Raw genomic sequence first — 17874 nt, 5'->3', positions numbered from 1 at the left:
GGTCTGTTCTGCTGTTCTCTATGGCGTGGCTGCTACTTCCGGGAACTATTGAGAGTCTCCGCGAGCCGCCATTGCTCTAAAAAAAACCGTTCCATTGGAGTCTATGGAGTTGTCGCAACTCTCTCTCTCTATGGCTCTGGGCCTACTCGATTTTAGGTTTACTAAATAAGAATAGTAACAGTAAAAAAAAAAAGTTTTCTGGGGGGAAAATCTAAATGTTTTTTACTTAAAGTTTTTACTTAAGTCAAGCTAAATTATCTGCCAAAAAAGAAACAAGATTTCAATCAGAAATGTTTTTGAAAGAAGAGCTAAAAAAAACAGTAATATTGTGACAATTGGTAATGATGAATGTTATAAGTAAAATATTTGGGATTATGCAATGCAATTATGATTTCAAATAGTATCTGGTGACTTTAGGTTGATTGGGACACTTTTTCCCAGTCATTTCAATAACAAATATTTTCTGAATCATTTGTAAACGATCAAATACACAAAATACTCAAATATCATTTTGAGCTTCAGTCAGAAACGCATGAAATGCATGAGTCAGCGCTAAGGCTATTGTCTGCTATATTGGTATCAAACATACTAATATATTTATTATACTAGTCTGTTATATTATATCAAATATATTAAAAACATTGATTCAAATTAAGATACAATTTATACAAAACAAAATTCAGTTTAAAGAAAGCAATTAACTTTCTAAAAAACAAACAAAAAACAACATAGGGTATAATATTTAAACATCAATATGAAGCAAAATTCGTTTTAAAAACCCATCCATCCATCCATCTTCTTCCGCTTATCCGGGGCCGGGTCGCGGGGGCAGGAGTCTAAGCAGAGATGCCCAGACTTCCCTCTCCCTAGACACTTCCTCTAGCTCTTCCGGGGGGACACCGAGGCGTTCCAAGGCCAGCCGGGAGACATAGTCCCTCCAGCGTGTCCTTGGTCTTCCCCGGGGCCTCCTCCCGGTTGGACATGCCCGAAACACCTTCCCGGGAAGGCGTTCAGGAGGCATCCGGAACAGATGCCCGAGCCACCTCAGCTGTCCCCTCTCGATGTGGAGGAGCAGCGGCTCTACTCCGAGTTCCTCCCGAGTGACTGAGCTTCTCACCCTATCTCTAAGGGAGCGCCCAGCCACCCTGCGGAGAAAGCTCATTTCGGCCGCCTGTATCCGGGATCTTGTCCTTTCGGTCATGACCCAAAGCTCATGACCATAGGTGAGAGTAGGAACGTAGATTGACCGGTAAATCGAGAGCTTCGCCTTACGGCTTAGCTCTTTCTTCACCACGACAGACCGGTACATCGACCGCATTACTGCAGAAGCTGCACCGATCCGTCTGTCAATCTCCCGTTCCATCCTCCCCTCACTCGTGAACAAGACCCCTAGATACTTAAACTCTTCCACTTGGGGCAGGAACTCTCCACCAACCTGGAGTGGGCAAGCCACCCTTTTCCGACTGAGGACCATGGCCTCGGATTTGGAGGTTTTAAAAACATTGTTTAAAATTAAGATACAATTTATACAAAACGAAATTCACTGTAAAAAAGGCAATTAATACTCAAATATCATTTCCATCTTAAAGGGGCTATATGCGTTTTTCTGAAATTTAAACTCGCGACTGACACCTGTGGCCAAAAAACAGAACTGCTCTTATTTTCTGCTCGCTCTCGCAGAGGTGGTGACGTCAAATCCGCAGACAGCGCGGGAAAAAAACGACCCGCCAGAAAATAGGAAAAATAGGATACAGGCTTATAGGTGCACCCACTGTGAGCGGACAAGGTGTCAGTATGCTCATCAGGAGATGTTTGAGTTTACTTATGAGACGCGTGCAATGCAGCGCTAAGGCTATTGTCTGTTATATTGACTTCTGATAAAATAAGAAGCAACTATATTAAAAACATTGATTAAAATTAAGATACAATTTAAACAAAACGAAAACAGGCCAAATAAATATTGTCTAAACAGTCTTGCGTCATGTTGCATCAGGATTTATATTTAAACAGTCTTTTTGCATTTAATATTCACAGATGCTAACTGAGCCTTTTAAACTTAGCCTACCTTACAATGAACTCTCAATCAGCTTTCCATGAGGATAATTATTCCAGGATTATTACTCAAAGCGATGTATCTGACCCATAGCTTCTAGTTGTTTGCATGAGTTGATGTGTGTGTGGGCGTCGACGCATGGATCGCCTGTATTTGAATCTGAATGAGCGCGCTGTCCGTGGGCGTGGCCGCATTAGCGGGTAATGAGGCAGTAATGAGTTGACTGATATCTCCCACTTTTCACACAGATTACATAAACACAGAATATTTGTTTTCGTTTTGATTTACATGATTTAAAACCTGACGTTTCAACGTTTGTTTTTTGAGCCCGATCTAAGCTTTTACGTTGACTGACAGGGAACACACTATAATTTCATTCGGACCGAATGCAATGATTGAACAAACATTTTATGGTCCTACGATATATATTTACAAAAATATATTTAGACTGCTTAACATAGTGATTGCTATCAGGATATGAGGAGAATTTCAACCAGCATAGCAAAAATGTTTACCTTTAAGTAAAACCTTCTCAACTTTATCATACTGGTGTTCCCATCATGCACTAGGGCCTGAATAATTAATACGTTTGCATTTATCACTGTTTCATGTGTCAAAATAACACATTCATACTCAAAAATGATCCAACGTTACCATTATTGTGTATTGTGTACCAAGTATTTAGATCTCTGTCTTTGGGTGGGTACCACATTACTTCTATTATTTAAATATGTTGTCTGTACAATATTTGCTGTATGATTTACTTAGATATTAGGGTTAAGTAAAGCATACAATTTAAAAGCATGACTTAATTCAGTGTTATATTAAAATGTTTTATTAAAGAGAGTAAAATGTACTTGAAACAGAGTATTGAAAAGTAAATTTCAGCTAAGTAGAAAGTACTTAATAAACTTTAACTGGCCAAGTAAAAGTACTTATTTTCTTTGTTACTTTTACTTAATTTAGTTAAGTACATTTTACTTAAAAAAATCTGCGTGCAAAAACTTATCACATTTTTAAACAAAATTATGTAAATTTTACTAAGATCTCACATTTGGAAATAATCAAACATATCAGAGTATATTGTAGAAAATAAATGAATAAAAGAAATCAATAACATGTAAAATAATAATAATGCAGCATAATGAATATAACGATTAATGATGAATAAATGAATACATAGCTATCAAGGAATTCATAAAGAGATTGAATACATCTGAATGCAAATTAGCATATACCAGAACTAATCATGAAACATGAAGTAAATAAAAGTATATTAATTTATTAAACAGCATAGTAGGGTTGACTGTACAGTATATGCATACATGCGCCATTAATGGCTAAACACATATATTCAAAATATTGGCTCACTTTGTATCGCTCTCCCTCCTCTTCTGTCTATTTCTGTCAGTGGTGCTGTTTTTGTTTGTTTGCCACGTTATACACTTGTTGCCTATAACTAACCAGATGGCCAGTTACACACACAGATGGCTTGTTTCGTCTTTTCCATTCTTTGTGTCGTGCTGGTTGAAGACTTGGACTCTAATTAAAATGGGTCTTGGCATCTAATCCTGAAACTCAGCCTCCCACGCACCCTCAACCTTTATGCCGAAATGTGATTTCACTCTTTCTGATTGACCCCTTTTTAAAATATCTATTTTTTTAATATATCTCTTTATACTCTTTTTTATTATTATTAATAATGAAATCCTTAGAGTATGAAACTGAAAAAATTCTACATGAGCTCAAAGAATTCACTTGTATTAACATTCAACAGTTTTTTTTAACACATTCATATTAGAATAAAAATAACCAAGCTATCCACATCATATTAGAATAAAAATAACCAAGCTATCCACAGTATCTCAAAGATAAACAGAACTTGTGTATATGCAGTAAAGGTGAATTAGAAGTAAGCTAACAAAGGTCACTGAAAGCAAGAGTTTGATTACCGCACTGCATTATTGATGAATAATTAAATAACAATTATTTATTTATCCACTGCATGGACAGCGTCATTCTGGCAAGACACAACTTGTCAAGTGACACATGGATGGATACACATGGATGCTGGCAGATACCGTAATTAGGAGAACACATGGTTTACAGCCAGCTCCAATTGTTCTACTAATTATGACAGACATGGTCAATACAGGGCATTTGTGACCTAAACCATCATTTTGAGATTTTGGTTTTACCCATTTTGAGTGTTATGCACTAAATTCATTTTTTTTTTTAGGTCTGTGGATATTAATACTTTTAGTCAGCAAGGATGTATTACATTGATCAAAAGAGACAGTAAAGACATTTACGATATTACAAAAAAGTTAGATTTCAAGTAAATGCTCTTCCTTTGAACTCTCTATTAATGCGGGATGCACTGATACCACTTTTTCCAGAATGAGTCTGATACCGATACTTTCATTTATAGTACTTGCCGATACAGAGTACCGATACCTGTATTTTCATTGCATTTTCATTTTTAAACATATTGTGCAGAGAAACCAAAAGAATATTGAATAAAATTAGTTGGCTTAGCAAATAGATATTGCATTCATTATTTTCATGCCTAATTATGCCTGTTACGTTCACTCTTAATATTATTGTTCTATCATATTTTGTATTTAAAGGGGCTATATGCAACTTTTTCCCCAAAATAAACGTAACAATAGCCTTTTTATTTTACCATTTATGACTCAAACATCTCCTGATGAGCATACTGACACCTTGTCCGCTCACAGTGGGTGCACCTATAAGTCTGTATCCTATTTTTCCTATTTTCTGGCGGATCGTCTTTTCCCGCGCTGTCTGCGGATGTGACGTCACCACCGCTGCGAGAGCGAGCAGAAAATGAGAGCAGTTCTGTTTTTTGGCCACATGTGTCAGTTGCGAGTTTAAATTTCAGAAAAACGCATATAGCCACTTTAATATAATAGCATACTGTTTCCACAAAAATATTAAGGATTATGTGATACTGAAGACTGGAGTAATGGCTGCTAAAAATTTTGCTTCACCATCACAGGAATAAACATTTTAAAATATATTATATTAAATAGAAAACAATATTACAGTGTCTACTGTATTTTTAATTAAATAAATGCAGCCTTTTTGAATATATATATACTGTATATATATGAATATGAATATAAATACAACACTAAAGGTAACACTTCGTTGCCAGAACAGCCTTGACCCGTCGAGACACTCTTACACCCCTGAAGGTGTGCTGTGGTACCTGGCACCAAGATGTTAGCAGCAGATCCTTTAAGTCCTGTAAGTTGCAAGGTGGGGCCCTGCAAGGGCACTCTGACTGGTCTGCGGCTATGCAGCCCCATATGCAACAAACTGCGATGCACTGTATTCTGACATCTTTCTATCACAACCAGCATTAACTTTATGAGCAATTTGAGCTACAGTAGCTCATCTGTTTGATCGGCCAGCCTTCGCTCCTGACGTACATCAATGAGCCTTGGCTGCCCATGACCCTGTCCCTGGTCCACCACTGTTCCTTCCTTGGGCCACCTTTGATAGATACTGACCACTGCAGACCGGGAACACCCCACAAGAGCTGCAGTTATGGAGATGCTCTGACCCAGTCGTCTAGCCATCACAATTTGGCCCTTGTCAAACTTGCTCAAATCCTTGCTCTTGCCCATTTTTCCTGCTTCTAACACATCAACTTTTAGGACAAAAGGTTCACTTGCTACCTAATATATCCCACCCACTAACAAGTGCCGTGATGAAGAGATATTACGGCACAGAGACCCCCAACAGATACCTGCATTATTCAGCCAGTGTGTGAATTGAGAGAAGCCTCCATGACACACAAATACATACACAGGCTAGATGGCCATTACTGACAGAAAGCAAGAGGAAATTCTCTCATGCTCTCTGTATCAGTGGAGAAGTGGAGAGGAGGGCTGTATAAGAATTGCCTCTGTGACATTGAGACTGTCCTAGTATGCCCCACACGCATGCTGTCATAGATTGCTGTACAGACCAAAGCAGCTGTTGACTCATTTGTAATAATAGGCATCCAGGGTATTTCTGTATGCTATAATATAATTCAGTGTATATAATGATGTGCATTAATTTGCTTACTGAACACCCAGACAGGCCCTGTCCGTTCAGGCTGGTTCCCTGATGGGAAGGACATAACAGTATTTCTGTATGTAATTTTTTCTCTGGTTGGATTGTGTGCTCTGATCCGTTATTAACTCATGGCTGCCTCAGCCATGACCTGTCACCATGTGGCCTTCTCTCTGCTTTTCACATTACCATCTGAAAGCTGGATCATGAAATTCATCATGCATCATAAGCAATGATGTATTGCTCCTCTCTCTCTCTCTCTCTCTCTCTCTCTCTCTCTCTCTCTCTCTCTCTCTCTCTCTCTCTTTCTTCAATTTCCCCAAAAGTCTTCAAAGTAGACACATTGTATCATGCTCCTCTGAAAGGAAGGAGGTCAATGTACTAAGTAGAACAAACATACTCTAACATTCATATTGCAAAGTGTTCTCGACAATCCAAACAGATTATTTGCAAAAAAGGTTTGATCAGAAATGGTCATGATACTGGCACCTGATAACATTAACATACGACCGCCCAAGTTTATGCATCAATGGCTATTTATTGCTTAGGAAAATGGTCTGCCTTGAACAACAGTATGAACTGTGCTGGTACAGAAGTAAGTACTAATTTGCATATTTTAGCATTAAAGGTACTGTTGCAAAAACTGTGTCAGAGAGGGTGTAAAATGGTCAGGTAAAATTATATTATATAGTTTATATTTTATTTATACCGTGAAGTCTAAAAGTCTTAACATCAGAAAACTTGGATTCAAAATGCCTAATTTAGACTAAATTCAAAATTAAACAGGAAATCGTCTCGGTTACGTATGTAACCCTCGTTCCCTGAAGGAGGGAACGGAGACGTACGTCGGAACTGACCGACGAATTGGGATCTGATCTCAGAGACCAATCTACTTCGAGTGTATTAAAAACGAGCCAATTGAGATTGGCATGCGATCCACGCATTCCACGCACCGCCCCACAGTGCGGGTATAAATAAGGAAGTGGAATGCTTGATCATTGCTTTTTTCTGCTGAGGAGCCGAACTAGTGACTCGGCCCCCTAGCGGAAGCACAGCACCTGGCGACGGGACGTACGTCTCCGTTCCCTCCTTCAGGGAACGAGGGTTACATACGTAACCGAGACGTTCCCTTTCAGTCGGTCACGTTCGACGTACGTCGGAACTGACCGACGAATTGGGATCCCTACCAAAACGCCAGGGCGCTGGCCCTTCCAGCGTCCTGCTTGAGCGCACTGGACCGTCTTAGATGGTACGGAAGTCAGGGCTCCAAGCAGGGAGGTCAGTCACTGCTGTTTCTGCAAGACCCACTCAGTGTGACTATTGGATAACGCTGGGAAAGCGTGCCCGTCTCGGGAGATGGTACGCTGCGGAGCCACGTCCTTCAGTAGAAGGCTAGGTGGCAGAATACACATAAGGACTAACCTGGCAGGGTAGTGCAATATATGGCAGTCTCTGGGGTGGTTCCAGCCTGGTCCCAGGGGGGAAAGAACACGCCCAGAGACGACAGAGGGAAAGAGGAAAGACACGGGGCTAGCCGAGTAGGGTAGCTGGTACCGTGGAAGAATACACATATGGGGTAGCCGTGAGGGAACCGCTACATATGGAACCCAGCCTACACACACGTTTCACAAGCATACGGGTGCAGGCCTGGCGTCAGACGGCCGCAACGTCTGGCACCGCAGGGGTGACGGAGGAGCTCGACAGGGTTAGCCGTTTCCGGGGAACACAACTGGAGAAAAATAGACGCACGTATCCGGCCCAGAGGGCGGGAGTGGCGTTGCAAGCCGACACTTAGAACGGGCACTTAGCGCTACTGGCCACTGGGGGCGAGGATGAGGGAAGATACCGGCTCTACACGGAGGCTATAGAATCTAGCGAACGTGTTAGGTGTCGCCCAGCCCGCAGCTCTACATATATCTGTCAGCGAGGCGCCTTGAGCCAGCGCCCAGGAAGAAGCAACACTCCTTGTTGAGTGTGCTCGCAACCCGAACGGGCAAGGCACGTCTTGGGACTGGTAAGCCAAGACGATAGCATCCACTATCCAGTGGGCCAACCTCTGCTTGGAGACAGCCTTTCCCTTCTGCTGGCCTCCGTAACAGACGAAGAGTTGCTCTGAGGTCCGAAAGCTTTGAGTCCGGTCGACGTAAGCGCGGAGAGCGCGGACGGGACATAACAAAGCCTGGGCTGGGTCTGCCTCCTCCGAAGGCAGCGCTTGCAGGTTCACTACCTGGTCCCGGAAGGGAGTGGTAGGAACCATGGGCACGTATCCAGGCCGGGGTCTCAGGACAACGTGAGAGTTGGCCGGCCCGAATTCTAGGCACGATTCGTTGACCGAAAGTGCATGCAGGTCCCCTACCCTCTTGATGGAGGCCAATGCCGTCAGAAGCACTGTCTTCATTGACAGGATTTTAAGCTCCACAGACTGCAAAGGCTCAAAGGGAGGGCTCTGAAGTGCTCTGAGCACTAGAGCTAAGTCCCAAGAGGGTAACGAGTTTGGACGAGGAGGATTTAGCCTCCTCGCACCTCTGAGGAACCTGACGATTAAGTCGTGCTTTCCTACGGACTTACCTTCGACTGAGTCGTGATACGCCGCTATTGCTGCGACGTACACTTTGAGGGTGGAGGGAGACAGCCTTCGCTCCAGCCCATCTTGCAGGAAAGAAAGCACGACACTAACCGAACACCTTCGGGGGTCTTCCCGGTGGGAAGAACACCATTCAACGAACAGGTTCCACTTCAAAGCATAGAGGCGCCTCGTAGAGGGGGCTCTAGCAGAAGAGATGGTGTCCACCACTGCCTGTGGTAGACCACCTAGAACCTCCGCGTCCCGTCCAGGGACCAGACATGGAGTTTCCAGAGGTCTGGACGCGGGTGCCATAGAGTGCCCCGTCCCTGAGAAAGAAGGTCCCTCCTCAGGGGGATCGGCCAAGGAGGGGCTGTCGCGAGGAGAGTTAGTTCTGGGAACCAGGTCCGGTTGGGCCAGTAGGGCGCAACTAACAAGACCTGCTCCTCGTCCTCCCTGACCTTGCACAGGGTCTGTGCAAGAAGGCTCACTGGGGGAAACGCATATTTGCGCAGGTCCCGGGGCCAGCTGTGCGCCAGTGCATCTGTGCCGAGGGTGCCCCCGGTCAGGGAATAGTACCACTGGCAATGGGTCGAGTCCGGAGAGGCAAACAGGTCTACCTGTGCGGCTCCGAAGAGGTCCCATATCAGCTGGACCGCCTGGGGATGGAGTCGCCACTCCCCCGGAGGTGTCGACTGGCGAGAGAGCTCGTCGGCTGTCTGGTTCAGCGCACCTGGGATGTGAATGGCACGAAGCGACCTCAGATGCTTCTGACTCCAAAGGAGGAGGTGGCAGGCGAGTTGGAACATGCAACGGGAGCGTAGACCACCCTGACGGTTGATGTACGCAACGGCCGCAGTGCTGTCCGTACGGACCAGTACATGCTTGCCACTTAGCGGCCCCTTGAGGCGGCGCAGTGCCAAGTGTACCGCTAACAACTCGAGGCAATTGATATGCCAATGCAATTGAGGTCCCGTCCACAGACCTGAAACTGCATGCCCGTTGTACGTGGCCCCCCAGCCCGTGGAGGAGGCATCCGTGAAGAGCACAGCATGCCTGGACACTTGTTCTAAGGGCACCCCGGCCCGGAGAAACGAAGCGTCGGACCATGGGCTGAAAGTTTGGCGGCAGTAAGGAGTCACTGGGACCCGGTACTGGCCGCTCTGCCACGCCCACCTCGGGACTCGGCCATGGAGCCAGTGTTGAAGCGGTCTCATATGAAGCAATCCGAGCGGCGTTACCGCGGCTGCAGATGCCATATGCCCCAGGAGCCTCTGAAAAAATTTCAGTGGGACCGCCGTCCTGTTCTTGAACGAATTCAAGCAGTTCAACACCGACCGGACCCGCTCTTCCGTGAGGCGCGCAGTCTGGCTGACCGAATCCAGCTCCATACCGAGATAAGAGATCCTCTGTGCGGGACAGAGTTTGCTCTTCTCTCGGTTGACCCGAAGGCCCAACAGGCTGAGGTGACTGAGCACCATGTCCCTGTGTTCGCACAACTGCTCCCGAGACTGGGCGAGTATAAGCCAGTCGTCGAGATAGTTGAGGACGCGAACGCCGCGTTCTCTGAGCGGAACAATGGCTGCCTCTGCGACTTTCGTGAAGACGCGAGGCGACAGGGACAGCCCGAAGGGCAAGACTTTGTACTGATATGCCTTCCCCTCGAACGCAAAACGTAGGAACGGTCTGTGTCGAGGAAGGATAGAGACATGAAAGTACGCGTCCTTCAGGTCGATCGCTGCAAACCAATCTTGGGGACGGATGCATTCGAAAATGCGTTTCTGCGTTAGCATCCGGAACGGGAGCTTGTGCAGGGCCCGATTCAGGATACGCAGGTCCAAGATTGGCCGTAACCCACCCCCTTTCTTGGGTACAATGAAGTAGGGGCTGTAGAACCCCGCCTTCATATCGGCTGGAGGAACCGGCTCGATCGCGTCCTTCGCCAGCAGGACATCGATCTCTGACCGCAAGACCTGGGCATCGCTGCTCCGCACGGAGGTGAAGAGGATGCCCCTGTACTTGGGAGGCCGGCGAGCGAACTGAATCGCGTAGCCGAGTCTGATGGTACGGATGAGCCAGCGAGACGGCCTGGGGAGCTGAAGCCAAGCCCCCAGAGACCGTACAAGCGGGACCAACGGCACCACAGACGTACCCGGGGTGGGGCAGCGAAGTGGAATAGACGGACCCGACTCGGGAGGCCCGGAGGCGGCCCGGAGTGTTGTCCGAATATTCCAGGGTGGGGCAGAGTGTGGGTGAGAAGGCCCGGGGGCGTTCTCGGTGCCCACACTGCTGCCCCCTGGCGAGGGGGAGAGGGGAGGAAAGGAGTGGCAAGGCCCGGGGGCGTCGCGCACTGCCAACCTGGCCCTCTTGGGGCCCAGGGAAAATAGAAACTGCTCTTTTATTGAAAATGTGGGTGCCGCTGGACTCCGGAGAGCCAGCGGCAGAGATGTGATACCAGTCGGGGCCCCCCGGTCCTCCTCCGGGGGGTGGGAGAAGGATGCGGACATCATCTCCCTCAGAGCAGCTCCCGTCTTCCCTGGGCTGCCCGTCTCAGGGCCGCTTCCCCTTGCGCTTGCCGGCTGGTTTAGCGGAGCCCTGAGCGGGTTGGGCGCCTCCCTTACGTCCGGCACCCTGCTTTCCCGGTGGAGGCTGCTGCTTGGGCTTCGCAGGGGCGGAGGCGGACACAGGGGGACGCCCTCGGCGACGAGCAGGCGGAGGTGCTGCCGACGACGACTGGGTGGAGGCAGCAGCGGGTCGTCGGGGCAGGATGTTTTTGATGGCCTCCGTCTGCTTCTGGGCCACCGAGAACTGCTGGGCGAAGCTCTCGATGGCGTCGCCGAAGAGGCCGGCCTGACAGACAGGGGCGTTGAGAAACCGGACCTTGTCGGAATCACGCATGTCTGCCAGGTTCAGCCACAGGTGGCGTTCCTGGACCACTAGTGTGGACATCGCCCGACCCAGGGAGCGTGCAGTGACTTTCGTCGCCCGGAGAGCGAGGTCAGTCGCCGCACGCAGTTCCTGCATAACACCCTGGTCGGAACTACCCTCGTACAATTCCTTTAGCGCCTTGGCCTGGTGGACCTGCAGGAGCGCCATGGCATGCAGAGATGATGCGGCTTCCCCGCAGGCGGTGTAAGCCCTGCCCGTGAGACCGGACGAGAACTTACACGCCCGGGAGGGGAGATGCGGGGCACCCCGCCAGTCCGCAGCGGTCTTGGGACACAGTTGCATCGCCACAGACCGCTCGACTGGGGGGATTCCCACGTAGCCCTTAGCCGCACCACCATCGAGAGTAGTGAGGACGGAGGAGTCAGTCGACCGTGAGCGAGCGTTGTAAGGCGCTACCCACGATTTCGTGATCTCCTGATGCACTTCCGGGAAGAAAGGAACCGGGGCGGGGCGCTGAGAACCAGCACGGGCCGTCCCGAGAAACCAATCGTCCAACCGCGAGGGTTCGGGACACGGTGGAGGGTTCCACTCGAGCCCGACACTCGCGGCGGCCCGGGAAAGCATAGCCGTAAGCTCTGGGTCGGACTCGGGCAACGCTGTCACACCCGAAGGGGGCAGCGCAGCCGAATCTTCATCCTCAGAGCCCATTAGCTCGTCCCCCGATGCTGCAATCGACAGCATGTCCTCAGCCGGAGCCTCAAAAGAAACGCCTGGGACCTCCCGGGGGAGGCCAGCGCGCTCTTCTGGAAGCTCCACCGGCGCAGCGGAGGGGGGAGGGGCCCGAGGAGCCATTTGACCCGTCGGGGAAGCCCTCACAGTAACCCTCAGGTCCCCACCAAGGCCATCAGCCAAAGTAGCAGCCCTCTGCTTTGCAGGGGGAGGACCACTAGATCGGGGGATGCGCAATGGTGCTCCGCCTCTTTCGAGGTAATGGAGTCTGGACCGTAAAACTGCGATGGTCATGTTCCCGCAATGGGAACATGAGTCATTCACGAACGCAGCCTCAGCGTGCTGAACGCCCAAACACGTGAGACAACGAACGTGACCGTCAGCTGGGGACAGATATCGACCGCATCCAGAAACACACGGTTTGAATGACATCTTGAAAAAGACGCAGGGTCAAACCGTGTTGCTCTTTTAGAAAGGAAACTGCTCTTTTACGTGCTGAAGCACTCAGGGAGATGACCGCGGCACCACACAGTACAAAGGTGCAAGCCTGTGTGTGCACTCAGAAATAGGAAACGCCCAGCGAACCAACAGCTGATCTCCGTCTGAAGCGGCACTCGCTGACGCGCTGTCACACCCGCACTGGAAGCAGATCCTCTCACGAGACTCGTCAAACACTCTTCGTAGAAACAGGAAACAGGAAACATTCGCTGTTCGGCTCCGAAGTAGAAAAGCAATGATCAAGCATTCCACTTCCTTATTTATACCCGCGCTGCGGGGCGGTGCGTGGAATGCGTGGATCGCATGCCAATCTCCATTGGCTCGTTTTTAATACACTCAAAGTAGATTGGTCTCTGAGATCAGATCCCAATTCGTCGGTCAGTTCCGACGTACGTCGAACGTGACCGACTGAAAGGGAACAACAGAATGTTTCAGTTAAAAAAAATATGTTTTAGGTTAAAAAAAAGAAAACCTGGCTTAAACTGAATAACAAGTTGCTCTTTGGGTCATTTTCAAATCATCCTGGATGCTCAACGGGGTTTGCATAAACTGCAAAAACTTTAGCTTGGATGCATGTTGTCATTTAAGTAAAAGTATGCTATACCAAATTTTAAGACATTCTAAAATCCATAAACATGACAAATTGGCATACTAATGATATAATTTCCCATTTAAAAATATGATTATTAACATCATGAATACTGTAACTGAATCCAATTAAGACAAATAATCTTCACATTCGACACTGTAAAATGTGTATATTTCCTACATGAGTCACTGTGTTGTTTTCAGCCTCTGATTTAGCAGCTTCTGATATTGCTGTTAATATTTGCAAATTATAAAAGCACTGTTGTTGTCATAATAACCACACCTCTATGCTTCAGGTGTTGTCGCTAGGCGCCGACGTGCTTCCAGAGTATAAGCTTCAGACACCACGCATCAACAAGTTCACCATTCTACACTACAGCCCCTTTAAGGCAGTCTGGGATTGGCTGATTCTGCTGCTAGTCATCTACACCGCTATTTTCACACCCTACAGTGCGGCCTTCCTGCTCAATGACCTGGAGGAGGAGAGGAGACGTGAGTGTGGTTATTCCTGCAGTCCTCTCAACGTGGTGGACCTCATAGTGGACATAATGTTTATTGTAGACATACTTATTAATTTCCGGACTACGTACGTCAACGCCAACGAGGAGGTGGTCAGTCATCCGGCTAAGATAGCTGTGCATTACTTCAAGGGGTGGTTCTTCATAGACATGGTGGCAGCCATACCCTTTGACCTGCTCATATTTGAGGCAGGATCAGAAGAGGTGAGCATATGTATATGCAAATGTATGCGTGGTTTGATTTATTTTAATTGTTCTATAATTTACAATGAATGTCTTTTCATGCTATTCATATTGTTCACACTTTTGGATTTTAACAAACCCAACACCCTCATGGTGAAAATGTAAAAATATAACAATTTTAAATATAAAATACACCAACAGAATCTGGATAGAAATATGATTGTATGACAGGCTGTTTTAGCTTTCTTTGCAATAAATATTTTGTATTTTTATCTAAATACATTATTTACATTATGTAAGCATGAATGTATGTTTGCTTTTCACTCTCTCGTTCAGACAACGACTCTGATTGGCCTACTGAAGACTGCCAGACTTCTCCGATTGGTCCGTGTGGCACGGAAGCTGGATCGTTACTCAGAGTATGGTGCGGCTGTCCTCATGCTCCTCATGTGTATATTTGCGCTGATTGCTCATTGGTTGGCTTGCATATGGTATGCAATCGGGAATGTGGAGAGGCCCTATCTGGCGCACACAATTGGCTGGTTGGATAATCTGGGCATGTCCATCGGCAAGCAGTACAACGTCAGTGACCGCTCCTCAGGCCCCTCAATCAGGGACAAGTATGTGACAGCACTGTATTTCACATTCAGCAGTCTGACCAGCGTGGGCTTTGGAAATGTGTCGCCAAATACCAACTCAGAGAAGATCTTCTCCATCTGTGTCATGCTCATTGGCTGTGGGTATCAATATGTTTGCACCTTTAAAATTTTACTTGTGCCATCAAAATCACTAGTACAGCAAAGGTCACCGTGATTTTGCCAAGTAAGATATGTTCCTGGATCAATATATTTCTGTCAGAAAATTTTGTCCTAACCCTATGCCTGCCCCGAAACCTAACCCTACCCATAATTTATCCCTAAAATCAAAGGGAAATTATATGTGAATAACACTGATGTAGAAGCACCTAACCCTGGTTGTAAGCCTAAACTTGGCATAAACTGTAAACTTGTCCCTCAAATCTGATTGGTTGATTGGAACGTTCTTCCAGGATCAACACAGATGTTGATCCAGAAACATGTTGAACTTGGTGAAATCACATTCACCCCCTAAACCTACCCATCACAGAAAACTTTCTGCATTTTTTTACATTTTCAAAAAAACATCACTTAGTGTGATTTTATAAGCTGTTTTCCTCATGGGGACCAAAAAATGTCCCCACAAGGATTTCGGATATTGCCATCTTTGAGGGAAGTATTATTATCAATGTGTAAAAATAAATGGTTTCAGGATTCTTTGATAGCTTTTTTAACATTATAAATGTATTTACTGCCACTTTTGATCAATTTAATGCATCCTTGCTGAATAAAAGTATTCATTTCTTTCCAAAAAAAAACAATTTTAAGATTTCAAAATCTTACTAAGCCCAAACTTTTGAACGATAGTGTATAATGTTACAAAAGCTTTCTATTTGAGATAAATGCTGATCTTTTGAACTTTCTATTAATCAAAGAATCCTGAAAAAAATTATACACAACTTTTTTCAACATTGATAATAAAAACAAAGGTTTCCTTTAGCATATTAGATTGATTTTAAAGGATCATGTGACACTGAAGACGAGTAATGACATCACCATTGCCATAACAGAAATATATTACAGTATATTAAATATTTTAACATGTATAACAATTTTAAATTGTGATAAAACTTTCACATTATTCGTTTTAATGTATTTTTGATCAAATAAATGCAGCCTTGGTGAGCATAAGAGACTTTCAAAAACATCAACAAAAGAACAATCTTGTCTTGATTTTATACATGACTTGAATCCTGACCTTTGCCTTCTCCCTTTGTATTTTAGCTCTTATGTATGCCAGTATCTTTGGGAATGTGTCTGCTATAATTCAGCGACTGTACTCTGGAACAGCTCGGTACCATCTGCAGATGCTTCGGGTCAAAGAATTCATTCGCTTCCACCAGATCCCTAACCCGCTGAGACAAAGACTGGAGGAGTACTTCCAACATGCGTGGACATACACCAATGGCATCGACATGAACATGGTACGAGCCAGGCTTTTTTTTTTTTCACTAAATATGAATTTCTGTCATTGAATGAAGGCCTGCATTGATGTCAGTGTGTTAGCTATCTAGCCATATGTTTCTCAATCACACAGTATTAATGTCAAATGTGTTCATGTGTCTACGCAGTGATCTGATATGCATTCTCTTTCTTATACGCACTCAAATGGACTGCCTTCAACACCCTGGTGAGCAGGAGGTATAGAGTAATGTTTGCTTTTTATCAAAAAAGCTGCAGTCATTTTATCTTAATGTTTTCCATAATGTCTGTATATTTTATTGAAGCATACAGTTGGTTTTAAACGGTGCATAACCTTGAGCAGTGTTGGTTATACATACCGCTTTATGAGGTAAGCGTAGTCTTAAGTGTTATAGCCAATTAAAGTAATTTAAGTTTGGTCCATTTAAAGACTGATGTTAAAATCAAAAACTCTATTCATAAAGCTAATGGCCTTGGGTACTGTGACTCATCCTTTCTATTTCAATTATTTTCCTTCAATTAAATCAGTTACACTTTAATGGTCCTAGTTCATATTGACATTTCCTGTTTTATTAGGCATTTAGTTAGTCAGTCAGATTGATAGTTACTGCAGATTAATATATTTCCATGAGAGTCTTTGTTGTTTCCTCTCTGAGATCCCAAATCCAAGTTTTTTTTTTGTTTGTTTTTTAGATGAATCAGAAAAATAGGGAGAAACCTTAAGTGGCGGTTGCAATTTCCTCTGCTTATTGTGGCGTATATCTTTTTATATGAAAAAAAAGGCAAATAAAAGGCAAACACGATGTAATGCAGCAGAAACAAAGGGTCTCAGATGCATTCATGCTTTGCTTCATCTTTTATGTATTTGCAGTTCAGGGAGACAGGGCTATATTAGCATTGTATAATCTGAGCTCTAACGCAAAGCTCTTAAAAACCGGCAATCATTCTGCCCTCCTTCTCCTCTTCTCCATTGGGAACACTCTTTCTGTCCTTTTCTCTCTTTTCCCATCTCTGCAGGTACTGAAGGGCTTTCCAGAGTGCCTACAGGCTGATATCTGTCTTCATCTGAATACAAGTTTGCTAGAGAGTTGCAAGGCGTTCCGCGGAGCAACCAAAGGATGCCTGCGGGCACTGGCGATGCGCTTTAAGACCACCCATGCCCCACCAGGTGACACGCTGGTGCATTGTGGGGACGTTCTCACAGCCCTCTACTTTCTTGCCAGGGGATCCATTGAGATTCTGAGAGACGACATAGTGGTGGCTATCCTGGGTGAGTAATGAACAATTAAACAAACCTTTACTATAAGCCTGTAAGCCTGCTATTAAAACCACCAAAACGTCATGGTGATGTCATCTTACTGTGATTAGAATCTATATTTAAAATGTAGTTTGTTCCATGACTTTCACACTGTGTCACCATCCCCCTTGTTAAGAGTCAAACCTGTAGTCCTTTGGTTGCCAGGCCAGATCTTTTTAACCATTATGCTTTTCCACCACACAATAAATGACCTTGGTGCATTGTGTTCTAAAAATGCTTGTATAATCTTTCATCAAAACCTCTCTGGAATTGCTTTTTTGGTGTAACCAAGGCTACACATGAAGAAAAATGTAGTATATCATAGTCTACCATATATCACCCTCCAGTAGGAGTTGCACAGACTAATCGACTTTAATACTCTGCCATGACGCTTTAAGCTTGACGTCGAC

At 45.5% G+C, this 17874-nt stretch overlaps 1 protein-coding gene across 1 annotated transcript in view; it reads left to right on the top strand.

Annotated features, from left to right (window-relative positions):
- LOC307140476 (potassium channel, voltage gated eag related subfamily H, member 7) overlaps window positions 1-17874 on the top strand; it is a gene marked incomplete at its 5' end in the record, with an annotated part of 95924 nt that overhangs the window by 57752 nt on the left and 20298 nt on the right. Inside the window, 4 exons of the mRNA XM_079840034.1 lie at window positions 13706-14131; window positions 14447-14846; window positions 15970-16169; window positions 17194-17437. Coding sequence (XP_079696160.1) covers window positions 13706-14131; window positions 14447-14846; window positions 15970-16169; window positions 17194-17437 — 1270 coding nt within the window. The remainder of the gene's footprint in view (window positions 1-13705; window positions 14132-14446; window positions 14847-15969; window positions 16170-17193; window positions 17438-17874) is intronic.

This window comes from Gobio gobio, assembly GCF_949357685.1.
Source record: "Gobio gobio genome assembly, chromosome: 17".
Lineage (NCBI taxonomy): Eukaryota > Metazoa > Chordata > Actinopteri > Cypriniformes > Gobionidae > Gobio > Gobio gobio.
This window is presented reverse-complemented; position numbering and strand designations above follow the sequence as displayed.